This window comes from Ascidiella aspersa, chromosome 9, assembly GCF_963924565.1.
Source record: "Ascidiella aspersa chromosome 9, kaAscAspe10.2, whole genome shotgun sequence".
NCBI lineage: Eukaryota > Metazoa > Chordata > Ascidiacea > Phlebobranchia > Ascidiidae > Ascidiella > Ascidiella aspersa.
The window spans coordinates 17,663,623-17,690,748 of record NC_139455.1 but is presented as its reverse complement, the minus strand read 5'-3'; the positions used below and the strand labels follow the sequence as shown (position 1 = coordinate 17,690,748).

The following is a 27,126-nucleotide window of genomic DNA, read 5'->3' as shown; positions in this document are numbered from 1 at the left end:
TGCATGTTAGTTTAAACAAATACATTTGAGTCTAAAAATTTTAAAGATCTGCTTAAAGAACAACTGATAGCGTCGTTGTTCTTTGCGCAAACGTTAAAATTATATTGCTATTACAGTGTTCTATGCAGTTTAAACCATTGGTGAAATTGTTTGCGGGCGAGGAATACATCTCCAGTATCATGCGCAACATTGTTGTTCAAATTTGCGATTTGGTGACACAAAATTACAACAAACAGAACGTAGGCAAAGAAATCTAATTTTTTCAATTGGTGTTTAAAAAACTATTTTAATAAATTTTGAATGTTACACTTTCATTTGTAAACCACTGAAAATTGTTTGCTAGTATAGAACAATACAGTGTCTGTGTAGAATTTGATTTCATAATGTATTTACCGGACTCTGTTGATGTTGATGATGGATTCCATCTAAAGTTCGCTTCGAAACGAAATGAACCGTGCCATCATCCGATGAAATGCCTGTACGAATGAATCAGTGTGAGTTGCAGGACAAAACCAGCACAATTAATTGTTTGGTAATGTCGTGGTTCGACTTGTCAAGTTATTGAAGCTGGAAATTCGCAGCTGTTTTAACATATTAACTTAGTAAGCTTTCACTAAAATATACATTTGGAATATATATCAACTTTACCCGAAATTTTGGCTTTTTAGCAATTTTAATATTATTCATCAACTCAATAAGGGTAGCCGTGCAAGCCAGAACTGTAAATTGTAGCGGAAGCAGCCTAAAAAAATGGGTTAGGTTGGGAAAATCCTATCGACCAAGCCTCATCTTAGCATAAACCTCTCGTATATGGTATAACGGAACTGAATTATAGAATCATTACTCGTGCAGCTTAAAACACCATTATATTGCTCACCAGTTACGTCGCCTAAACTGGCTTGCTTACAAAGGCTCCGCCAAATTTGTACGCTGTTCATAAAACGAATTACATGATTTGGCAAGAAAGGGGACTAGAAAATGTACATAATATTACGGGAATTGGCCGGTAATTAAGTGGCCAGTGAGTTTTACAACTTAATAGAAAAAAATCCTTGATTTTCTTACTTGTTCCAAGCAAAGAGCAAAAGATTGAAATACTTTGTACAGGAGAAACGTTTACCGGCAGAAACCCCGTGAACAAGTTAGTTAAAAAAACGCCAGTCAAACAACAAAAGGCATTTTACATTTACTCGGATAGCCCTCTTCATAAATGAGCTAAAACATTGTTTATACACTTGCCTGGCGCGGGCGCTATTGGCCGGTGCCGGGGTTCGACGCGGTTCTGTTGAAGGTAGGTGACCATCTCGTTGGCGCCCTTCCTGCTGTAGATATGGTGCTTGTCCATCACGTGACGCGCCCCGTTGCTGCGCGTCGTGAACACCGACTTGCACAGGCGACACTTGAACCTTGTGAAAGAAAAATCGATCGTCGGTTGCGGTTGCTTTGGGAGCGTTCGAAAGCAATCCGTCATACTGGAAAAAGCACGACGCGAATCGACCCCGGTATTTTTACGAGGTCGTGAGTTCGAATCTCACCGCACGCTGTTTTCTCGCCTTTGCCTTGTTGGACAGGCCGACTAATTTCGCTACGGCAACCCATGTGCTATTGGTATGGGTGTTGTTATATGCGACTTCGAAAGATTACATCAACTTGCAAAAATTCTAGATTGCATGTATGCATATTTTAATGGATAAAAGGCTGTTAATCATAAATATGAAGTTTCGAACATAAACTACATTAAGTACTCAAAGCAGGTGATAACAAGAGGTGTTGATTAGTTCTTCAACCCATATGATTGTAAATTGACCTAACACATTGCAGACGTTAAACTGTTGGCAATTTTAAAATTCAAGGATATAACTGTATCAACAAACTGTATATACAAGTGCTGTTCTGGAGAAGTGACGAGACCGCCCTTCGCTTGATAGGGCTTGAACTCCGAACCTCCGGATCTTGCCTTCTTTAGCAGTTCCTCGTCGCATTCAACCTTATAATTTAAACAAAAACTTTAGCTTTTTGAACTTGGTAAAGGCTGCAAACTAACCAAGCTAGCTATACAACGTCAATAAGTGAAAAAATCGACTAAATTTAAAGAAAACCTAATCGAACCATAAAACTTGATAAAATAAACATAAAAATGGTATAATTATTCAAAATTTTGAGTCCAAATATTTGGAAACTGCCAATTTTTTATAAATGTACATTAGCTACTACATGATTTTTTTATAATTATGATAATGTAAGTGCAACGGCATCAAAACAATAATAGATGAAATGATGTAAGTGAAATAGATTTAAAAATTAAACCAATCATTCTTTGCTTTGAAAAATATATGCGCTTTTTTTATAATATTACGAGTCTGTATAAGGCAGATAGATGAAAAAATAAAATGTTGATAGTGTGATATGTAATGAAAAAGTAAACGGATGTTGATGGTATGTGAAGCACACGGCATACTATTGTTGCATATTGTATTTAAGTTTGTGCAGGTACACTTCTAGTTTTGGAGAAAACAACGTAGTTAGGGTAAATAGTGAACGAAATGAACAAGTGAGGGAACTGAAGGTATATGAATGATATATACAGTTACCGCCTCCTTGACGTCGGCTTCATTGGGGACTTGTGCGATGTGTCGTTTGCGTACGTGACGTTCGCAGTTGGCCTTTGTGGTGAAGGCAAGGTGACAGAACTTGCACGAGTAAGGTCGGATTCCGGTGTGAGTGCGCTGGTGCCTGCGCGGATACGAACGTGGGCGTTAGCGGTCGTGCCCGACAGGATCAGATGAGAAGTTTGAACCGACGCGAAACAAAACGGTTGGCTTATTTTTGCCTAAACAGCTGTTTTGCGACAATGTGAAAAAGGCGAGGGTAAAATATGCCGACTAGTTTTTTTTAAATAACTGGAACCTGGCAGTCTTAACGAGTGGTATAAAACGGGCTCATTCACTGTCATGAAGCCTAACAGTACTGGTTTAAGGGCATTGAATCCTTGTTTGGAAGAGACATAGAGAAAATCTATGACAGAGGTAACGTTTTACACAGCTAAACCATTTTCGTGACTTTATACTGACGATTGAGGTTTCAAAGCTAATCATTTTTCTATTATACGATTGGGCTGTAGTGAAGGTTGAACGCAAATTTGTCAAACTTTACATTTTCAAGGCACGGCAGCAATATTTGCAACCAAACAACTTTTTACAACAATATACATTCACTATGACGGAAGCGTCCGTTAATGACAAACTTTTGGCAGCATCTATGAGTACACAAATGGAATAGTTTAGTAAAGGTATTGGTAACTTTAGGTGGGTCTAAAGAGCTTCTGTGACTCGGAAGAGGCTTCAAGCCGTGCAGGGGGGAACTTGAATCTATTATTCATTACACTCCCAGTAGCTCGACGAAACGCGATGTCAAGTTGTCTAACACTCTACCACTAAAGGACACAATGAATCACAACGAAGTGAAACTCTGCCCAGGTAGCTTGGGAGTTTGAATAAAGAAAATCGTGTGCCCTCATACCTGCTTAGTGTCACACATGACTGAGGTATATACTGGGGATACGGCTGCGGACTTGCTTTATACAAAGAAGGGTTTTTTAACTGAGTACGTTACTTTTGTTGTTGGGTTTAGCGGCGACAAATTTCTTGCAGTGTAAACTACCAGTTACCATCCATTTAGCTGCAGGTCAATGGAGTATTTAGGAGTCAAGGACATTTTTTTTTAGTAGAATTATGGTCAGTTTATTTACGGTTTTAGATGGATAACTGCTATAAGATGGAGATCACGGCCCACGGGTTACCTTAATAGGCATGGCGTTCTGTAGCCGAAAACGGGTTAGGAAGACCTTGTCTGGCTGAACCATACCATACTAGCACATTAGGTCACTAATAAACAGTCCCGGTCATATAAGCCGTCGAGTATTTAGCTGAACTTTGTGCGAGTAAATACCCCAACCAATTGGCTTAGGTGCACATTTTACCTGGAAGGTGTTCCTTAAACCGACCATCTAAATCTAATATGAAGACCTAGAGTGTTGTCTGATATATGTATTGCTAAGAATTGTTCGGTTTTGGATTCAGAGAATTGTATTCAACCAATACTAGGTTTTAAACATCCCGATACAATATTTAATTACCACACTAATAATAATAATAAATAAGTGGCATTGGGTCAAACAGTCCCTGGCATAAAACAGTGTTTCTCAACCTATAATTCAAGACCTAAAGTTGGGTCGCCGTTTGATTTGGTGGGGTCGCCAATTCGAGATTTTAACATGATTAAATATGTTGAGATTTGCTCGAAAATTTGAGAAAACTTTAGGTGAAACTCGAATGTATGGCTCACAATAGTTAAATTTGAATTTATTTAAGCTATTTTTCCTATGATTTGTTCACTCCACTAAAAATCATTCAGAATTGGGTCGCCAAAGCTTCTTTGGTATACTTTATGTTTAGTAAATGATTTGAGAAACACTTTTCTAAAATATAGGATGTTGTTAACAAAAGGCAAATACCAAGTTAAGGACTGCCTTACATCCTTTATACCGGGCCAACGCGTCTATACCACTCAAAGCCTTTACCTCATGATGGTGCTCTTCTCGAACGAGGCGTAGTTGCAGAGGCGGCACCAGAACATCTTGCGTCCGTTGGTGGAGCTCCGTACTCCGATGCCGCAAGCGCTGCCGGCCCTGTGACTTTCTACGGCCCTCTGACTCGCGAAACCTTCGCCGCAAACGCTGCACGAGTGCGTCACCAGCGTCTTCGAAACGGCAGCCACTGCGGTAAATCGAAATGTGTGTAGGTCAGTGGTTCTCAATCGGGTGCTGCGGCGTTTTGTAATGCTTAATGGTGCCGATGGTATATGAGAACTTCTAAGAATCTGATTCCATTTGAAAGCTTCTTGATACAACTATTTGTGTACGATTAGAAAACATTACATATAATGATATTTTCTACTTGTTTTAAGTTTATTGTGTTCTTCCAGTTACATTTATAGTGACATTTCAGTAAAATCCCCAACGAAAATTCCAGTCGGGGTGCGACAAAATCTATTTAATATTTTGGAGGGGTCCCGTGGGCCATAAAAGATCGAGAATCACCGGTGTAGGTGGTGATAAGGCGCTGGTTGAGGTTGTTTCGGCGGAATGTGCGGACAGCAAAACGCATCAAATATTGATGAGCGAACTAATGTTGTTGTGGTGCCGGGTTCTTTATTTTGGTCAAACGCGGTGGGACTGCGCTCATCTTTTAGAAAACAGTTTGCAAATTTCCTCGTGATTTGATCGGGCGCAGTTTGGATAAAAACTTAAGGGAAGGTTCGATTTCAACTTGGTAACTCTAGATTGATTCTCGAACATACTCATGTAAAATATTGCCGAACAAGTACAACTATAAATTAAACTAGGAAACTTATATAACATCCAATGTAGTCTTTGTCACGGATCTTCTAAAATCAGAGAATGAACAGCATCACTTTCTGGATGAAATACTAACCACTCGTAAATTTTTGGTCCAATATCTACATTGACAACGCAAAATACTTTTCATATCACCCAAGACAAACCCCTTCAATTAGCAATCGTGGTGCAATCATCGGTGATCGTTAGCTCAACAATATCCGTAACTTCGAACGAAAAGCTAACAGTGCTTTAGGCAAAATAACGGTTGTGCAAGGCTTGTTTAAAAGTATGACAAATGCGGCTTTAACTAAAACACAAACACTATAGAAATGAAATAACAGTTATTACAAAAAGCCAAGGGGCACGTTTCTACACACTCTAAAGTGCGCGTGTAAAAATCATATTCAGCTAAGGAAAGACTTTCGGTCTCGCAAAGATGCAAAAAAACGATCGAAAGCGTTAGCGCGAAAGGGCGCCCAGAGCCCGACGTTGCCATTCATTCAAAGGCGTTCCGCATTAAACTTCTATCGATCGGTCGGTGTAAAGTTTCCAGCGATGAAGAACGGCTGAAGGGGCCGCCACCTTGCCGATCGAGTTCATTTGCCGTAACAACGCTCTGCCACAGTGGCTGGCCACCACGTGTTGGCTTGATCGAGGCACAGTTGTGAGTTGTTGTTTCGAAAATCGAGTGGCTGGGTGACAAATGGTGCGGTGGCCTGGTTCAATCGCGTTGCTTTGCTACGCACGATCGGCCGGAAACCGGCCAATCGAATTAGTCAAACGGTTTGCTAAACTTCACTGAACGAGAAGAACGACTCTACCACTTTTACTCTTACCTGAAAACACAACCACTTTTCAATTATTTTAAATCGAAAATGGACACGATTTAGGGTCTGTGACTTATAATTGATCCTTTATCTGATGATGGCCAGGGTAGCAGCATTAACACCCGATTTTTTTCGAAACATAATAATGAATTTTGCGTCAACTGAAAACCAAGTTATCATTCTAAAGACGAGAATCGTATAACAAAAGGGGGCCAATACTTTACCCGAGGATCATATAACGAAGGGGGGAAATACTTTTACCAGAAAAGTGTCGATTCTAACAGGCAGAGCACAGTAGCAAAATTAACACAGATTTTTTTGGGGGGAAACGTAAAAATATTGAATTTTATGTCAACTGAATACCAAGTTATCATCAACTGAATTTCAAGTTAATTAAGAAGCCAAAAGACTAGGATTTTAAAACGAAAGGGGGGATCACTTTTACCAGAACTTGTCGATTCTTACCGGCAGAGGACGAGTTGACGAGATAGCTGTCCACAGATCTCAGCAACTTAAGTTCTCCTGAACTTTCCTCCGAACCTGTGGATCTACATCGCAGCAGTTTCAGTCGCAGAGGTGGTCGATCTTGATCCTCTGCACAAAAGTTAACAAAAATAAGTTGGCATTAGTGTATGAAGTTGAAGACAAGTTTGAACACAATATTTGGTAATAGCTTAGTCTAGAGATTTTCAACCGGTGTTCCGTGAAAGATCGTCAGAAGAAATTTATTATATAAACGTTCCATGTAACATCGGTCAAAAATCACTGGTTTAACACAGTGAATTTAAGTGGCTTTCAATTTATGATCACCAGATTGCATTTTATTTTGTGATTTGCCTAAGTTTGTTATGTAATAATAAAACTCGTTGCATAACAATAGGATTGTAACACAGCTCGAATACGAATTTCGAACTTGTTTGTTGTGTTGTTAATTTTAATGCATTATGTGTTCCGCAAAATGACCTAACATTTAAGGGTTTTATGATTCAAAAAAGCATTAAAACACTGGCGTAACCTTGCTACAAAAAATATGTTTCAATGCTAAGGTGTATTAATAATTGGGTCGTGGCAATTGAGTTCGTTATCATATTGGAATTAAAGATATCCAAATCAACTGATTTTTGAAAACAACACTTCTGGAAGTTTAGACAACACATCCTTACAACTGATGAGAATAATAAAAATATTTTTATTAACAATTTCTGAACTTTTAATCTGATACGTAAATGTTTGGAGAATTAAATTATTTTAACCTGCCATTAGCAGGTTGCATATATTAACGCATTGTCCTAAAAAGGGAAGGCAAAAGAATAATTTACTCTTATGGCATATGCTTAACCAGACATACGGTAGATGCAAAGTTATCGATGGAGCAAAACTTAATTCCAGAATTAAGTTTTAAAAATACGACTTTTTTGTTGTTGCGAGTAACTAGTGGTTGTTTGGAGGTGAGGATTTTCGTGAAAATTTTGAAACAGGATTGGGTAACATATTCCAAGAATTTTTAATAATGGATTTGCAAATTATAGTACGTTGAGTATAGTACGTTTTTAAAGATTTAAGTACACGCCGGAAACAACCATTGACCGGGTCAATGAAGAAGTTAACTATAAAAGCAGAAAACTACTCAAATTAGGTTAAAAGCACGATTGATAACTTTAGCTATCAGAACGCTTGTATCTGTATGTAGTGTAAGAAACATAATAGGATTATCCAAGGCTACGACCTATATAGTGTTATCTCCATCGTTTTGTTAATATACCGGGCCGTTTAAAGTAATCGTTAGAAAGAAAGAGCTTTTTGCACGTTTCAGTATTGGAATATAACAATGCAGGTGTGAAACCCTCAAAAAACAAGTTCAAGTTTTTGATGCATTTATCAAGCAAATAATATAACATTGCATTCAGTTTGTTGCGTTCGTTAAAAAAAACAGCGCTTCTGTCATCAGTTAACAGTGAGTAAGTCCGGGTTGCCACACAAGTTTATAAACTAAATTCGTTTCGAAATACGTTTCAAAGAAACTTAATGGGTTTTGAAAGACATAAAATTGGATCACTATACGTGTGTTGACTATGACGGTCAACAGAAAAATAAATTTACTGTGCTACTTTTCAAACATAAAACTTAAACGACCCATGAAATGAATACACCGACTATTTAAAGACTATCAAACAACTCTTCAATTTCAAACGAACTCAAAGATAATCAACGATATGTAAAGATCCGAGAACTTCGTGGTAACGGTACACGTCCGTATATGGCAGGGGTGGGCAAACTGCGGCTCCCGAGCCGCATGCGGCTCTCCGGCATGTTTTTTGTGGCTCTTCAAGTTGAATCGTAATATTTCAAAAAAGTCTAAAGGTTACCAAGAATACCGTTCATAAACGTTTCTCTGTTTTTCTTTATTTTAGGCCAGCATTTCGTGTATGACGTCACACTAGACATAGAGGCCGAAGAGTTAGTTAACAAAAGACTGGTATTAATAAATATTGTGCGTATTATTTTGCTATTACCGTTATTATTGTGTTGATTATTACCGTTTTGTTATATTACAATTCTGTTGTTATTGCGACTTGCCTTGCGTTAGTAACCATTTTCGTATTGAAATAATTTTGAGGCTCTTTGGTGCTTTTATTTTCTACAAATGGCTCTTCCATTGAATACATTTGCCCACCCCTGGTATATGGTATACGAAGCCATTAAAGAAGTCGTAAGCGTAAAATCTTTTCTTATCCCTGTACTGGGCAATTTCGCGTTGTCAAGCACAACGCCTGAAGTCAATAGAGCAGGGGGTGTCAATCGAGAGGAATTTCCCACCAGAGGGAACTTTGATTGTGCAAAGGAGAAATTTCGTATTTATGTAACCGAACGTCACTGAGTGAAATGTTTGTCGTCGGTGTTTGTAACGCTTGCGTAAGCTCAGGGCTTAAGCCAAATACCTTTCCTATTGAATATCAGCTTTATATCCGTTGCTATACTTAGGTACACTTTTTGTTGAAATATCATTCAGCAAAGTCAATTACAATTTATAAGGTGCTAATATAGTGTATGCGTGGTCTTTTAGATTGGTTAACAGTTAAATGTATGCACGTCTTTTGGATTGGATTAGCAGCGAAATAGAAAGTTAGAGATACGCTAGTGTAGAAAGTGGACTGCATTCAGGACAATGGTTTACTTGCAAGTAGGTACTAAGCTTTCTTTGAGAAACGTTAACTAATACATGCAAACAAACATAAAAAAAAAAAAATTTTCTATGTTAACGTTACTTAAATGTCTGTTGGACTTTTCTAGAAATCAGGCATTATTATTTTTTGTGACCAGGCATTATCTTGATAGTATTATTGCTGGGATCTAGTATCCCACCTCACTTATATTCCTACAATGCGAAAGCGCCATAGGTTGGCTACCCCTGGTCCAAAGGGTGGAGATATCAGAAAATAACAATTAGGTCACTGAATCTTAACCTTTAATTGCTTACGGCACCCCTCAAAAATATTAAATAGATTTTCGGCATCACGACTGTAACTTTCGTTGAGTATTTACTGAAATGTCATATAAATGGAACTGGAACAAGACAATCAACCTAAAGAATGTAGGAAAAATAAATTTGATATAATGGGCTCTAAGCTCTAAACGTAGAGAAGCTTACCGATTGAGCAAAAATCAGATTCTAATTCTCAAAATACCTATCGGCACCCTTGAGCATTAAAAGTAGCACATTAGGGTGCCACGGCATCCTGGACGAGATCAACTGGATTAAGTACTAATTTAGAGTTCGTCGAGTTTTGAGTAGCATTTGTAAACAGGATAAAAAATTGGGAACGAAAAGTAAGGCCTTGGCGACCTACCCCTCAGCAAAGCAACTATCGCGAGTGGCTAGCACGAGAGCGCGGTCGCGAGAGTCAACATTCGCCAGTAATGAATGCTGTTTACCTGGCACCACACCCGCGGCGGTCCAGTTCTGCTGATCGTTGCTGCTTCTCAGCCACTGTGGCACGTTGAGGAAGGCGATGAGAGGCGAAGTGCGAATCAGGTCGTTGTCCGTTCCGTAGCTGCACTGTTCAGGTTTGTCGCCGCTGATCCCTGAAAGCGCAACACGCGATTCTTAGGGACTACAGGGATGTCCGATATATATACTTTGATGAGGGATATTTCGGGGAAAATGTCCGTCTCCCATTCGATTTTTTTTCTTTAATAAGCGGAAATTACCCGTAATTTGGAAAACGCCGCATCAAATCACTAACCATTGGTGAAATACCAATAACTTTGTTGTTTTAGATATACAGCGATACTGCACACTGATATCGGACGAGTACGAAATTACGGTATTGGGTATCTGGTTTGTTATTATTACGTACCTCAAAGTATAAACACAATCTAAAACTATTATATCGCCACGGCAGTTATTTCAAAACTGTACTTTGAATTATCACATTGATTTGGAAATGAAACAGGGAACTACAAGCGGCCAAAAACGTTTCCTTGTTCGCAGGCTAGCTTACAGCATTACTGGATCGTTAAAACTGGGGTTCCATTGTAATGCTTAGGCTAGGATAACATATGGCGGTTCTGAAGGGTGCAGACGTGCTGATCCAGAACCAAAGTTATCTGAAAAGTGCCGTGATCCATACCCATGTGTTACACGTCACTCGATCAGAAAGGACCTATAGCACCAAGTCTCGCATTGTATGCCCGAGTGGTTAAGTATACGGTATAATTATAGAGGGCTCTAGCGGCCTGTAGATATCCGTAATGACCGGATTGGTAAACCCGAAGAGCTGTTCCCCTATTTTAAACGTTTAAACAGTTAACAGTGATCATCATTAGTCTAGGTATATTACAGAACGATTAATTTAATTGACACACAGAGAGCTGAATCATAAATGCCTCACGCAAACCTTAATAAGTTAGAACTTAGAGAAGTGATGTAAGTTCACCATCTTTCATTGGTAGCACATCAAACCCGTGACCATTAGGTTACTATAAACGTTTGTAGATTTACCAGCAAGTTAATGTAAAAAATTGACAATATAAAAGCCACATGTGTTGGCAACAAACATTTTTATGGTTATACAATTTTTTGTACAACCATTTTCTTCCATATATTAGGACCAATCTGTCGGCAACATCCTAGCGATGTATGCTACAGGATAAAATTTAATTAATGGTAACGAGCTAAACAACTACCAGTTTACAATGACCTAATAATAACAAACTATAGTAAAAAAAAAGTTTGCAACGGTACACGGTATATTACAAGACCTAGGATAGCAATCCCCTAACTAGAGTCAAAACGTAGTCTTTTTAGATTAAACGGTTGCAACAAAATAAAAAATCAACAAGGAAGTCAGCAGTACCTCAAAGGGATAAACAAGAACCCTGCGAACATAGAGTTCCAGCCGAAAGAGAGAAATTGAAAAAAAGGGGGCTCATCGCCACTCTCGTACCTTTGGCGGCGACGAGCACCGCGGCAGCGGCGGAGCTCTTCAGATTCAAGGCGTCCATGAAGCCGCGCGTATCGGCGGGGGACGGCAAGGCGGTCGATGGGATGACGGCAACGGCGCTATTTGACGAGGCCTTGTCGCCATCGACGGCGCTGTCGACGACCACTGCAGCAGTCGCGGCGGCCGCCATATCGCTGTTGATGATGTAGGTCTTGCCGAGAATGGTGAGCTTCGGCGTGATACCACTGCTGTTGCTGCTGTTTCGCGCATGGTGCTTGGCGACGTGGCGCTCGAGCACCAGCAGGGTGGGAAAGAGGGCGTTGCACTTCTTGCACATGAAGAAGTGCCGGCGATCGCGGTCCGAGAGGCGGTGCTTGCTTTTCACGCACAGGTTCTGCGAAGCAAGCCCGATATGTTAGAGGGGGGGCGGAAATCGTAACGCTCGGCGATAGGCAAGTGTGTGCGTGTGTGTTGTGTGTGTGTATGCGTTTTTGGCAAAGAGGGGAGTATGATGGGGCGTTTTATTAAAGGGATTTGAGCCCAACAAAAATACGCATGAGCAAAAACAGGATAAGAAATGATAAAATATATTTTTAAATAAATTGGTTTGGGCAAACTGCACAAAATAAAACACTGGAGTTTATAGCTAAACATCTGTTGTTGTTTTTAATAATTTTGCATTTAAATTGGTTTAAGCTTCATAGAATATAATACAAGATTACACACTGTTGTCAGAAATTTAAATTTTTTTAAACTTTAATAAGCAAGCAACTTTTCTATGAATAAGTTAAAAAAAAAATCTCCTTCTACCCCTGCAATATCTGGAAACTTGGAGCAGGTGAAATCAATAATTGACAAATCCCCAAAACCAGTTGCTCCATTGGATCGTTGTTTGGGGTTGGGAGGAGTGAAGTTGTGGGTCTGGTAAAGTTCATCATCGCCATAGTCATCGGCATGACAATGAATCTGATGTGCCACGAAGGCAGATCGGCGACTGAATGCAAGATTGCACATCGTGCATCTAAAAATAAGATATGAGATTGGTTATAATGAGGTGAACTTAAGATTCACACCTAATGAAAAGAGTGAGGCAGTGAAACTTAGGACTAAACAAAAGATGTTGCTTCATGCTTCTATTACTTTGTTGGTAGCATAAAAGCTGTTTTATCATAACCAAAAATAAAGTGCCTAACTCAACACAGGGTAAAAACAGTTCATATTGATTTCAGGCCAATGAAAAAATACTTTATAACAGTGACCAAACAAAAAAACTTTTTCAGAAATAACTGCTAATTTTAAACATCACCATAATAATCATTTAAGAAGTTTTTTTAGAATGCATAATAATTCAACAAGCTTATTCAGACTTAGATAAGGGATATTTACAGTTAGATAAGGGATAGGAATATGCTCCATGGAGTATTTTATTCCATGGCGTTTTAAGTGTTTTACTAAAACAGATAAGGGCTCCAGGCAGTTTACTTGATATTTTGTTATGTAATAAGATACCATGCACAAAGAAAAAAATAACTAGTATCAACCAGCGTCCTTAAAGAGTCATATGTAGAACAATTTTGAACACTATAGAAAAATGAAAAATATAACATATAAAAGTTTAAAAAATCCCACATAAAACCAAGTTGTAAGCAGTCAAAGAGTTTGCTGAAAGAAAAAGTATATTTCTAGGAAGTTTATGGAAAGAACACACCGAATATAGTATCTCCATATAATCTCACTTTAACTCTGGGGTTGCATGTACTTCAGTATGTGTAAGTAGGCCATATTTGGACATAAAGGTCTTGTAACATATGGGGCATGTGAGTTCCTCTTCATATGAAAGATTTCGTTGCCTCAATTCAGATTTAGCTGCTTGAACCTTGTCTGCATCCAAATCCTAAGAGACATTCAAATTTTGATTGAAATTAAAGATACCACTAGTAAATTTTCTTGCTTGTCAATGTATTGATGATTTGTAAAGGCAAATAAACCTTAAATATATGTGAAATAGCCATTTAATGGAGATGATGTTCAATTCTAAAAATTCATCAATTGACACCCCCATTTTACATATTTAAACAAGTTACTTATTTCTAGTGATAGTGAAAAAAGGGGGTTGTTCCATACCTATAACTTGAAAATATAGGTCCTGCGTAGGTAAACAAATTATTATGTCCTTGTTATTTTTTTTTTAAATTAAACAGATGCTTGTTTTTTATATAGCTATAAAACAAAAAAAATAACCAAATACTAAAGAGTGTAAAAAAGCACCCATTTACTTGTTGTAGCGGTCTTGAAAGTAGCATGGGTTTGGGACCATTTCCTGGTGGTGATAAACTGAGAGCTTTTAGCTGTACTTTGGCTCTTATCCTGGCTGAGAATCTTTGTTTGTTTTTAGATGGCTCCGAAGAATTTGTTTGCTTATAACTAAGCAGTGCAGAGCTGTAAAGGACATAACATGACCAGTCATTGGTAATTTGGCCTTGTATGCTCATGGGCTATATAGAAATACAATATATAATGCTTTTATCATAACAAGGCACAAATCACAACAACAAAACATTAATCTTTGTAAATTACATGTCTAAGGTTTCAGAAAGTATTGTGTACTAAAGCAGGTATTTTAGGAATTTTTGTTTATATAACTTAACCAACAAAAATGATACATCTTCGTTTGCTTAATGTTCTAAAATTGTTTTGTTTATTAAATTGAAAGTTAATAATTGAACTTCACACAACACAGTATGTTGTTAGACCAAACAACACTTAACAAGATGAAATATGTACAATAAGAGAATTACTTTCTAATATTAGTAGTTCTAATGCAATCAAGTGTTTTAAAACTTAGCATTAGCAGTGTTACAAAATAAAAAACATGTATCTAAGCTAAGTAGTAAGACATGTTAATCTGCAAACATTGTTAAAAGAAATTGAGTGGGTGGATGTTTATTTCAATTCATGTGAGGTATCAAATTACCATACCTCAGTTGTGCATCGAGTTCCTCTTTTGTCGCCATCTCAGTTGAAATGCTGCTGTTGTCCAACGAATCTTTGGAATCAAAGTCATTCAAATCTTCAACAATAAAGTAAAGCTTATAAGTTTTGACAAAAACAAACATATTTGGGTTATTAAAAAGAAAGTGTACCCTCAGCATCCATTTCTTGTTCTGTGTGGTTAACAGCTGTGGACACTCTGTAAATAAGAAGTTTCACATTGTTGAGGTTATTTAAAAGCCCTTTTGTAGGATAAATATTAACCTTTCACATACCCTTCTTTATCATCATTCGATGGAGACATAAGACTATTCAATTCTGTCAAGGATTGGCTGTCTGCCTTTGCATCTGTAATACTTGTGTCTAGAAGTAAATACAAAAGGACAAGGTTACACAAATCTCTAGCAATAAAAATAATATTAAAGTTATCACATAGCCAATTTCTGTCCAATGTGAATTATTAAATTACTGTATTTGATTAAAATGAAATCAAAAACATTTCTAACCACCCAAATCAAAAGAATAACACAAGAATATATCATTTTCTTACTTGGGGAAATCTTGTATTTGCTCAGTGGAGCAATGGAAACAACAGGCTGGTTGTATGTCAAAGGAACTTCATCACTTCCTGAAAGCAGATTTTGAATCATAAACCAGCCATAGAAGATTCACAAGCTCATATTATCCAAAAAATACTGGGTTACTATAACATATATTGCTTCACCACATCCCTCCACTAATACAATACACATCAAATCAACATATTTAGTAAAAATATATGTTAGCATATGGTTTGTGGGGATGAAAACCATCATCAATCCTGAGAAATCCTCAGTGCAGATTTTCTATAGCGCGAAAGAGAGAGAGAGAGAGCGCGTAGTGGCCATGAAAAACAAAGCTTGCCCCAAGCGTCAGGCGAAACGAGTCAAGGGACACTTTAACAACGATACCGCCGTGTGCTTCCTGCTAGCAGAGCTTGCTGGATGTAGGTGTGGTGGTTTTTGGTGGAAGGCGATCCGCGATTGGCGAAGCAGCACGCCAGGCAACAGTCAACGAGCGGCGGCACAGAGAGAGGCGAGCGCGTGCATTGGAATCATCCAAAATGCACACAATCCTTGTGCTGATAAAGTAAAACGCGGGCGCCCGGTCGCTCTTTGTACAGCGCTGGAGCCTGCCCGTCACCTCATGCGCGTGTGTGTGCGCGCGCGCCGCGAGATGACTACGGTCTGAAAAGCGACGGCTGCTTCTGGCTGCTGCTGCCTCACCAGGCTTATACGCGCCCGAGCTGACAAAGCACTTCGCGTCTTTCGCATCTTCTTGAAACCTAGTATCGCTTTAACGGGAACTGTTGTCAACTAGATTTGGCGTGAGTATTTCCCAAGACGAAAACCGTTTATATTAGCGCTACTTACAACAGTTTGGTTTAAAATCATCCACTGTAAGGATCAATGCTTTCAAAGAAGATTGTCACATAAAAATACCGTGGAATACACAGAAATATCGGTTGCTTTATTAAAACGCTATAGCTTTCTACATTGATATTTATACTATTAGAACAAACGCACTGACATACCTCCAACTTTACATGGAACCGATTGCTTGCGTCGAGACATTTTCGAGGTGATGACGTGTTATTTCCAATGGTTAATCCGTGATTACCACCACATGGACATTTAGCACTGAAACTTGAAGAAAATTGTTCCAAATAACGAAACACGACTCTTCTTTGTCTTTAAACTGCGTCCTCGCAGTGGATTGACTGTAAAACGGGAGCCGGCGGCGTTAGTACAGCGCTCTGGGTCTGCCGTTGCCTTGCTGTCGTGTACTCAATGTCCTCTTCCATTCGCACTCGGCCTGTTTTTCTCTTTCTCTTTCTCTTTTTTCGCGAGCCATGGGTGCTGCCGTGGAGGAGATCACATGACCAAAGTGTCGCCCGGCTCTCTGTAGGCAGCAGTCATCCTTATCACATACGTGACACCAACAACAGTTGGCTTAAAAGTACCAGTAGCATCCGCGCCAATGTGTTTTTGTTATATTCGACCGACGATGAATCCTGCGCTGCGCGGAGAAAGACACACATCATGCCTTGTCGGTTTAGTTTAGGTTCTTGCCTTTACTCGGCGGCTTTGCAAACATATTACACATTTAACGAGAGACATGATTTTCGGTCATGGATCTCTGATGTTGGTTTGTAGCGCCGCCATTGCTACACTTCGTTACTTCCATAGTCCAATTGCCAACATGTAGGAGCTACGCTTTTTCTTTGTTTTGAAGGTTGACAGAGCCTACAGCCTACTACCTCTGGCCTTGGTCCAACAGATAATAACGCTATGGATAGTACTTTTTTCGAAGCTGACATATGTATAAGCTGCACGTTAAAAGCATACACTCAGTAAACAAAATCTTTTTACGAATAGGGAAGTGTTTAGTTCATATAACGTTACTAAGTTCATTTACTTGGTGGCCGGCGGAGATAACCGTTGCAATGGAGGAAACGTTTTTCGCCAAGCCCTACAATATTCTAATTGACATTTTCGCAAAGCACGAGAAACAGCCTATTTCTGTTGATGACGATACTTGCTTAGATAGGATTCTACGTTCTATTCGTGAGGTTGTAGGTTGGAATCCGTCAATAGGTAAGTAGACTTGTTCGTTTTTAAGATATACATTGTAGTGATTTAGACCAAAATGCACGTCTCGTCTAGCAAGAGAAGCGTATGTCTGTGCGCCGGCTGTTAGCTGCAGCTTTGACGAATGCGTTTGGCAGGTGGAAACATATCATTGTTTTTCAAAGCCTGCCGAAAGCAAACGTATTTCAATTGTTATAAAATCTATATTCATTCTGGATATAATTGTATAAATAAAAGTGACATTTTTAAGTACTGACGCAATGTTGTTTATTTAGTAGTCAAACGTTTAAACGAGGAAAGTGGCAAGACGCTATTTTCAACATGCAGTCAGTTATTCGAAAATTCAACCAACTATCCACAATCTACACTTGGATTTGGCATGCGGCTTTTCTCAATCTTATCTTCATTCGATGATGTTTTGAACAATCTGAGTGAAAAGGAAAAGTCCTGTTGGAAATCTGGTTTAGTGGTAAGCTTTGGCGATTTAAGGCCTTTTCACCTTTATAAATATCAGAAAAGTGTTCTTAAAACTGCTGCATATTTGCATGAAACCAACTTAGTTTTATTATAATATAAATAAATAGCAACCTTCACCTTCCGAAACCAAAAAGTTGACCTCGGATGATGAACTCCAGCCATAAATTATTTGTAAATAATATTTCAAACCTTGTCATGTCACATGTCATAACAATATAATAACCAGTAGGGTGAAAGTTTATTCTTGACAAATTAAATAGCTAAGAATGCAATTCTGTTTGTACACATGATTAAAGAATTAACTATTTTTGGGGCCAAAACCTATATGTAATGTCGATGAGAAATAGCATACTTACCGGACCTATGCTGTGGATAGCATGTCACATGTGACATATATCTAATGTGTGCTGGTACCAAAGTAAATCACTTTGAACTTTATATTTTTATTAAAAGTAAAAAGATGTTGTTCGTTTAATTTGTAAAACAGGATTGTCTCATCAGAGCAACATCCATTACCTCCTCTAAGTTATCCTACCCTTTTTTAAAGTGCAATTTGCTCTATTGAACAATGTAAACACCAGATTTACAAAAAAGATTAGGGAAAAAAAACAATTAGTCAACATTTGGTGTTTTTATCAAATTATAATCACACCTTTAAACTCATGCAAACTTTGTAGAAAGTACAATGTTCACTATATATATTTAAGTTACGGCAAACTTTGTTTTAAACTGCTTTAGCTTCAGAAATAGTGTAACAATTGTAAAAGTGTTTTACAAAATTTATAAATATGTATTCATGTTATCATTCCTAGTTTAAGGTATATAACAATCACTGCTTACTTTACCAGGCTTTGCTTAACATCATTACTTTCTTAAATAAATGGCCATCTACATTAAAGTTTTCCTGGTTAAAATCTGTCCACCATATTATGGCAAGCAGAATTGGGATGGATCACATATTGCAGCATTGCAAACATTGTGGTAAATATATGTATGAAATGTTTACTGACAGTGGATGTTTGCTTTGACTTGTATGGTAAAATGAAATTTTACTTTTAAATAATTTAAAATATATTTTTTTTAACTGCTGTAATGTACCACATGAACTAATTAATGACCAAAATAATCCTGTGGGTAGTTAGTTAAATGCATCGTTTTAAATCCATAATTAAGCATATCACTTTGTGTTTACATAATAAAAATTTATTAGTGTCGACAGATAACAGCACTCATTTTCTAAGGCCTAACTAACTATTACAAAATACCAATGGGCAAAATATGTTTTTCTCAGGTCCTAAACAGTTCATAGAATCAAGCAACATTTCACTTTTTTTGAAAATTGGTTTGACGAGAAAAAAAGGAGTAAAATTGTTTGAGTTTAGTTATTTTGAAAATAAACCATTTAGAAAGTGTTTTTAGAAATTGAAAGGCGAAAGTATAATAAACCCTTGATGTACTGCTGTTCAAAAACATGGTATTTTTTTAAATATATGTCCTTAAAAAACACATATAGCCATTGCTTTAAAGTGGTATTTTAGTATTCTTACCTTTTAAATATTATCAAATAGTAATAAAACATGAAGTGTATTACATCTTTTATGGGCTTTGTGGGCATTATAAATGTGTCTTTGAGTGGATACTGGATAGAGTATACTATAAACTCAATTATAGTATCTATATGTTAAATGTTTTATTCTTTTCCGCAGAATCATTTGTTCCAAAAATTTTCCTGCTTAGTGCTTCTCTTTCAATGTTTGTAAAGAAAGAAGCTATATCTATCATAGCTGAACTAACATGGGCTACATTAAATGTTACCAAAAAGGTGATTTTATTCTCTTTTACTTTATCTCCTGTGATAATTTTTTATATAACGATCAGTTGGGCACTGAAGTCATATGATTTGTTTTAAAGCTTTAGTTATTAGAATATATTTATTCCTTCAACAAAATAGTAGCGAGATACAGGAGCACGGTTTTAACTTCAGTTTTAAACACTTAACACAAATTCATAAAAAGCGATTATTTTAACCTGCATACAATACAGCACAATATATAACATGGAATAACTTAAATGTCTAGCAAAACAAACTCATCCAGCTCGGATCGTTTTTTTTTTTAATTTCATCATATAACTTTATTGCAATCTCACAATTTTTAATAAATGAGCAAAAAGTTTATAGTGTTGTTCATAGAGCAAACTTGCTTATGAGGAAAAACATGAAAAGGATGCTCTTTGTGACGCCATTGTTCTAAACTTGGAATCTTTGCCCTTAGATCGTTTGTTACAGGTAAGGTAATAAACATATTCCTTTGGTAAAATAATAATGTTAAAGGAAAGGATGAATGTTTTTCGACACAGACTTTCCAAAAGAGGTAGCATTCAAATTAATATGTGACCCTGGATATTTTTTGACTATTATCCTATAAAATTTAAATGGTTTTTGTGACTTTTCAACACACATTGTTTCAAGTGTTTATTGTTTAAAACTGCCGTATCAAATTCCTACTTAATCAATAGGCTCACCTGCATATGCACCCTGCTGAATTAAACTGCATATATGTCAATCTTATACGTTTTACGAATGTAGTATAATAATTACAGATGATCTTTTATGGGACATTTTTCAGGGATTTTCTTTGATGTACTTGTTCAAGTGATCATAATATTTTTTTTTATTTTATAACCAGATTTTCTTCTCAATTTTACCAGGTGTTGTCACAGTGCTGGAAGCACCCGCCAAAATTGGACTGGTTCAGGGACATTTCAGCTTCTCAAAAACTGTTTGACATCGCCACAAGCCATGCATTACAGATCAACCACAAACAGGAAATGTGTGACATGGCTGCCGGAGCCCATGCAGCTCTGTGCAACTTTCTCAACAGTGTCAGCATGCATAGGTGCCAGTGGGTCAGATGCTTTATTCAACAATGTAGATTTGGTTTACTATTGTTTAACTCCCAACCCATTCTGTAAATAATGCATTATTACATTTAAGAAAACAATATTGAACACCATTGGGGTTAGCAGTATACTTGTTTATGTTTGATCACAAATAATCCCCAGCCTTACTTTTGCCTAATCTAATATCTGATGTGTTTTTTTTGTTACCTATCAAATTTGTTAGGTTAAGGTACAGCTATTTCCTTAAAATTTCGTTGATTAATCTAGTTTTAATTCTGTGTTTAAATTAACTTTGGTTATACTAACATAATTAATTAATAAAGAAAAATGTGTTGTTATTATTAGAATCGTATTCTGCTCCACTGTTTGTTACATGACTTCTCTCAATATAAGATATAAAACATCTGTTAAGTTAAGGTTTCAAATGATAACAAAACTACATCTAATTCTTTGACCAATGGATGCCATTATTTTATTTACAGATTTCCTACCGAGTCACCACTGTTCCCACTAGAATTTATAAAGGAACTGGCAGAAATTACCATAATTCGAAATCCTACAAAGCAAAGCAGCTATGTCACCATGACTTTAGTAGCTGAATTTGATTTAAAATCTGCTGCAAAATTCATGCGAATGATTCTGGTTCCATTTCAAGTTTCGTTGGGTAAAACGTCTTTTGATGACGGTGGGTTAAAGGAGTGGAGTAATGGCATAGAGAAATCAATAGCAACAAATAGAAATTTCACTAATGTCATGAGAAACTGTTGCTATGCCTCTTTTCAAGTAAGAAAAATAGTGTCTGTGTGATTCTAAACAGCGTTATATTTGTGTTTGTATTTTCAAACCGAATTTGAATTAACTATTAAAATATCAATACACTGAATTTATTATTTTCAACTGTACAAACCAAGTGCCATTAACTTAATGTTTTCTATTGTATAATATAGTTTGATACAAGTAATTCGTTCTACCATGTTTTTTGGACATTCCCTTCTACATGATTTATTTAGTTTTATGATTAACAGATTTTTTCCAGGAAACTGGCCAAGTTTGAGGAAGTAACAAAGGTAATCAATCATATGACTTGTGCATTGACTTTCATTTATGACATTCAAAGGGAAAGCAATGTAAGTGATGTCAATTCTTTTTGGTTCCAAAACTATCCACTTGGCCTGGCTATTTTTGATTTTCTTAAAGGAGTAAATGACGATCCTTGTATTGAAGGTAATTGGGATATTATTTTATTATTTCAATGAAACGGTTTTTGTTATTTTAAAAATAATAACAACAATAAAACTGTATTTGACCCTTATAACGGCCATTATGTATGTTTTAAGGTTCTTGCTTGTTGTGTACAAATCCAAATCTCATCGACAAATTGACCCAAGTACTGAATTGTGCAGAGGCGGACCAAGCGGTAAGAATATTTTAAAGAAACTTTAAATGAAACAAAAACTGTTTTAATTAAACTATTACAGTCAACTGAGATGCATTATTTCGAATAATGCATCTATAAGTTTAACAGTTAAGCACTTAAAACCAAACTAGAATTTGTTTGTAATTTTAACAAAATATTCAGATATGGAAGTTATAAGGTGATATGGAACCAGAAAAAATATTGTTTTTATTTTTGATAATTTTCTTCATTAGCAAAGCTTTGAATAATTCTACTCATTTTTTTACAGTTAGAGTTTTACTTTACAACTGGAAATAATTGTTAGAACTTGATGCAAAATAAGCATAATAAATGCACCTATTTCCAGTTAGCATTTTAAAATTATTTCTTTAATGAAAATGACATTTGACGACATATTAAATTGGAGCAATAATATGCTAAACATTGAAAAGTCTTTCAAGACTTATTTAAGCGTGCGACGACATTTTTTCGCACAACTTTATTATGTGTGTTTCTGACTTTAAACACATGCTTTTTTTCCAGGTGGTGCTAAAAGCAGGAAAGGTGGCCGTAGGCTTTGTCGCAAACGCAGCGAAGTGTTCCCAGCACCCGAATGAACAAAGCGGCCACGAGAACCGCATACTGGAAGCTCTCCTCAACAAATGCAATGACGTCAGGTGGGAAGTGAGGGATTCCTCACTGGAGGTGCTCCACGATCTGCTCCTATCCTTTTTACCAGGTGACTTTCGAAAAGCTCGTCTAACAATATCTCTAAAAACTAATTGCTGTTTTCCTATATGTAGGCTCGGTTTATTGTGATTATCCTTGGCGGTTCCTGGCCGTCCATTGCTTTTAATCGATTATTTTTTATATTTTAAATAATCTGGATAAGGCTTTAACGATAAAATGTTAAAATTGCCAGGATTACAAGCCGCTATACAAAACAATGTATTCTACACAGCTGTGTAAGGCACGTGTGTTGTCAAGTGTTATAATATTTATTTGTTAAATGGTTGATGTCGCTATATTTTCTTGACACGTTTTACAACAGCCATTGCAAAATTGTCAATGTTTAAATAAATAGTTCCGCCTTCTAGTTTCACACGGAGGTAAGACAAGTGCGCAAATCGTCAAATGATTTTCGAATCAATGTTGTTCTCGAACACATATGCTAGTCAGAAGAACAACATAAATGCGTGTTCGTATCGAAAAACTTCGTGCGCAAATGTGGCCACACAGCCCACGTCCGCGACCTATGAAACGATTCCATCAACTGTAGAACAGATATGAACGAGGCTTTAGCACAGTGGTTCTCATCCGGGGTGCCGCGGCACTCTGGGGTGCCGTTTTTAACGCTTATGGGTGCCGAGAGATATGTCAAATTCTTTAGGATTTCATTTTTTGCTCTCTTAGTAAACCTCTTGATACAATTTTTTTGTGTACGAGTTAAAAAATTTAAAACCGTTCATTGTACCCTTATAGTTGATCAGCAAAAATACGAACAAGGGTGCGCGAACTATTTATAATTTCTGTTGGGTACCGCAAGCCAAAACGGTTAAGAACCACTGCTTTAGCAAGTTACCATTCGACGTGTTAATCGCGGTGCGCATTTTCCTCAATAAAACCCATATCTCTTCCCTTGTGTTTCGTCCAGCGGTGGCTGAGAAGGGAGCGGAAGCGAGGTTTCTCGACACTTGCAGAGTCAACGGACTGGTTTCCGCCGTTCTGTTGCGAATTAACGACGAGAGCAGCTTCGTGAGAGCTTCCGCGCTTCATGTTGGAGCCCTTCTCGTCGCATCGAACAGAACAGTAGCGTCACTGGCGAGCCACGACGAACAGGTTAATGGATTTTTATGCAAGTAGAGGCCAACCAATCAAACCGAGAGCTAGTTTTATTTAAACTTGCTGTGCTAATCGTAAAGAGCCGCACCATACACAGGCGGAAAAAATATTCAAATCATTTCTTCCTCATGCACACATATGTTGGAAATCGTAAACAACAGTAATAACGATTACGCTACAAAACACGTCTTTCATTCACCCTAAGGATTCTTCTTGAAAAATTACTGCAAAAACGCCGTTTACATTTGGTAGTATCTAATTCTAGACCCTAAAATATCGTTTTCTTAACCGAATAGGCAAAGTGAGCTAAGTGGACTTAATCGAGATATACTGCCCAATGTATAACCGTGGGTTGGCTACTTTTGTTCTGTACGCTCGAACAAAAGAAAACGAATTAGCAGAAATCGCTGATCAAAGAAATGAAACATTGTGACTGTTTTCACTCGATTGAAATGGTGTCTAAACTGTAAGAAGTGCACGCAAAACACTGTATATGGGGGTGCTTATTGAGGATTGAAACAGTTCTGGCTTGATGCAGATCTATGTTTCAGTTAGTTTGTATTGGTTTGCGACAAGGCGTTATATCCGGGTATCCACTATGTCAGATACTTCCTTGAAACAGTCAGCAGTTTAATCGATTTCCAATTTCGTTTCATGTAGACTTTTTACTCGTTCTTTTGGTGATGACAAGGCTCGCAATACTCAGGACTATGGGATGTACTATGGCCGATAATTACTTAACACAAACTAGCAAAAAAAAATTGTAGTGAATCTTTAATTCGCTAATCAAGTTCTTCCATTGTTCCTGTCAAAAGTATTGTTTAAAATAAATAAAAAACTGTTGACAAGTACAACTTCGAAATCAACAAATCGTTCAATTTGGCAAACAGAAACCTAAAGCTTGACATAGCTATCGCGACTTGCTAATGTGCTTTAGACGTCGTTTCTCGGCTAGGGTCCCTGGCATTAGTTTGTTAGACGAAGCCTGTCGGACGTGTCACCAAGGTCGCAATTCCGCGATTGCCAAGCGAGATTGACGCGTGCGGGTTTTGCCTTGTTTTCAAATCCTGCTAATTGCCACGCATATTCAGGCCAGCGTAATCGGAAAGGCTGTCGAAGTGCTTCGATCCGACGAGGAGGCTTTTGCGCGTCGAGGCGCTGTCGCTTTTCTGCATTCCGCAGTGACCAACAGCAAACAACATGGCGACGCGTTTTTACGATGCCTCGCAAATCCAAATGAAGGTGGGTGTGACAAGCGATGCTTGTTGTAGTATTTTATAAAGTTGTTGGATTTCGGAAGCAATTAATTACGGTAATAGAAACCTACCACGTTGTATAGCGAAAAAATAGCTCTTCAGAAAACAAACCCATTCTGGACTGATAAGTTCACCAGGTTAAAGTTAAGTTAATACAGTCTTAAGTCTAAATCAACATTAAACAAAGAAAGCGTTGTCTTTTCCTTTGTATGAAACTTCCTAAAAACAAATTACATTAGTAAAAAATGTAAAAGTTATATTACAGCAGCTCACTTTATCGAGGATCACTGCTTTACATTAGTATCACCTTATTTACCAGGTACCTGTACTAGCGGTAGAGTGTATAGGATTTTGGTTTCGCAAGGTGGAGCCACAAATCAAAAAAACGTCCCAATGTTGCCACTAGCGGCAAATACATAGTTATAAAGTTCCGCACGACGGTGCAAGGGAGCAATAAATGTCCCTTTGGCCCAGCTTGTGGTGGGAAAAAGAGTGACTTGATTCCGCACGATGGTGGTAGAAAGCAATACACCTTTTCTAGTTCGGATCGGCGTCTTAATTTCACAATTAATCATAAGAGCTTTAAAAGCTTTTTTTTTCTTACTTTTTAAACGACATTTTGTTGCTTGTAGCATCGGTGTTTACTCCATATCACTTGCATTTTGACATAAAATGACTGGACAACAGTACTTTTTTTAGTGCAAAGCGTTTATTTTTTAGTGCATCTACTTGGCGTTTAGCTTTATTATTGCACAAAAAAATCACTGTACAACAGTCCCGTTTGAATTTAACGGCAAAAAATTCTTGTGTTCAGAGTCAACAACAGAGCGTTCAGCCACGTTCAAGTCGGCAGCGGAGATATTCAGAAACCACGCTTTGCACGATCCTGACTGGGAGGTGCGAAGATCGGCGCTTGTCACCCTGTCAACACTGGCACGAAAGTCTGCCACCTGCCAAGGCGAGGACTTACCACTGTCACTCACCTCGTTCGCAGAACTGGCTGGTCACCTGCTGACGTGTGGCGACCCGGCAGTCGAAGAAACAGCCCGCGACGTTTTTACCTGTTTTAGTTCTAACACTTCAGCGAAAGCATGCGAAATTTCCACCAGGGATTGCGATTGTGGCGCTTCTGAATTTTACACGGTCATCTCTGGTACAAGTTGTGAAAGTTCAACTCCAAATTTGCCAGATTTTAGTGGCGATTGTCACAACAACTGTCACGCTGCCATTGTCGGCAGCTGTTGTCCGTTGCCAGAAAGGCGGAAACGCTTAACGGTGATTCACGAACTTAACGATTTGCTTGAACTAGTTTTATTTAAGATGAACGAAAGCGATTCGGTTGACCAGAAAAATTCGAATGAAGAGCGTGCAAAAGATGATGGATCTAGTGACTATATTCACGACTGTTATTAATGCAAAGATATTCATTGTAATTCAAGCACTAATAAAAGTTCCACATTTTAATGGTAAAAACGCTATTAATATGACGATAAAGGCTTTTAAAAAAACAGGTACCGGCCAGATATTACTGGTCAGCACTTCTTTATCAAAGGGCTATAGTTGCACATGTAAGGTGCGCAGAATCTTCTTGTGAAGTAATATGTTTGTGCCTGACAGTAATCCAATTCATTTAAAGTTAATTTGGAGAACTAGGGTAAACAACAACGATTCACTTTAAAAAATAAAACTGTACTAATTAGCAGTTTGCGACAGCTTTGCTTTTCCCATATAAATGTAGCTTGAGAATAAGAAAATAAAGGGTGTCGTCTTCACTAGCAAAAACGAGTGGAGATTTTAGTAGTTATGGGGTACACCAGTGGTCGGCAAACGTTGGGCCCTTCGTCATTTTTAGTGGGCCGCGAGCTATTCTCTAGTATTTTAGCTGTATCATGTAGTTGTGGGTCGCATGACAGCCGTACATTTTTTTGAGCTTTTTTTTTAGATTAGTTGTTTCATGACGTAAC

At 37.7% G+C, this 27,126-nt stretch overlaps 2 protein-coding genes across 3 annotated transcripts in view; one reads left to right on the top strand and one right to left on the bottom strand.

The window, feature by feature from the left end:
* LOC146133339 (uncharacterized) overlaps positions 1 to 16,466 on the bottom strand; it is a 32,837-nt gene extending 16,371 nt beyond the window's left edge. The window contains exons 1-16 of one of the 2 annotated variants that reach the window (XM_083396987.1): positions 16,234 to 16,466; positions 15,211 to 15,288; positions 14,936 to 15,023; positions 14,813 to 14,859; positions 14,649 to 14,739; positions 13,946 to 14,108; positions 13,406 to 13,563; positions 12,480 to 12,690; positions 11,673 to 12,063; positions 10,159 to 10,308; positions 6,691 to 6,819; positions 4,580 to 4,775; positions 2,586 to 2,733; positions 1,884 to 1,987; positions 1,240 to 1,406; positions 394 to 476 (exon numbers count right to left, since the gene is read on the bottom strand). In XM_083396987.1, coding sequence (XP_083253113.1) covers positions 394 to 476; positions 1,240 to 1,406; positions 1,884 to 1,987; positions 2,586 to 2,733; positions 4,580 to 4,775; positions 6,691 to 6,819; positions 10,159 to 10,308; positions 11,673 to 12,063; positions 12,480 to 12,690; positions 13,406 to 13,563; positions 13,946 to 14,108; positions 14,649 to 14,739; positions 14,813 to 14,859; positions 14,936 to 15,023; positions 15,211 to 15,288; positions 16,234 to 16,273 — 2,244 coding nt within the window. In that variant the 5' untranslated portion in view covers positions 16,274 to 16,466. The remainder of the gene's footprint in view (positions 1 to 393; positions 477 to 1,239; positions 1,407 to 1,883; positions 1,988 to 2,585; positions 2,734 to 4,579; positions 4,776 to 6,690; positions 6,820 to 10,158; positions 10,309 to 11,672; positions 12,064 to 12,479; positions 12,691 to 13,405; positions 13,564 to 13,945; positions 14,109 to 14,648; positions 14,740 to 14,812; positions 14,860 to 14,935; positions 15,024 to 15,210; positions 15,289 to 16,233) is intronic. The other variant, XM_083396988.1, reaches the window with a different exon arrangement.
* A 510-nt stretch (positions 16,467 to 16,976) lies between these two features.
* LOC146133338 (uncharacterized) lies at positions 16,977 to 26,575 on the top strand. Its single transcript, XM_083397716.1, has 13 exons — positions 16,977 to 17,296; positions 17,566 to 17,759; positions 18,616 to 18,748; positions 19,474 to 19,589; positions 19,959 to 20,054; positions 20,477 to 20,664; positions 21,151 to 21,451; positions 21,694 to 21,892; positions 22,006 to 22,085; positions 22,608 to 22,803; positions 23,719 to 23,903; positions 24,998 to 25,148; positions 25,977 to 26,575. The coding sequence occupies exons 1-13, from the start codon at positions 17,020 to 17,022 to the stop codon at positions 26,573 to 26,575; spliced, it is 2,715 nt and encodes a 904-aa protein (XP_083253842.1). The 5' UTR covers positions 16,977 to 17,019.
* The last annotated feature ends 551 nt before the right edge of the window (positions 26,576 to 27,126 follow it).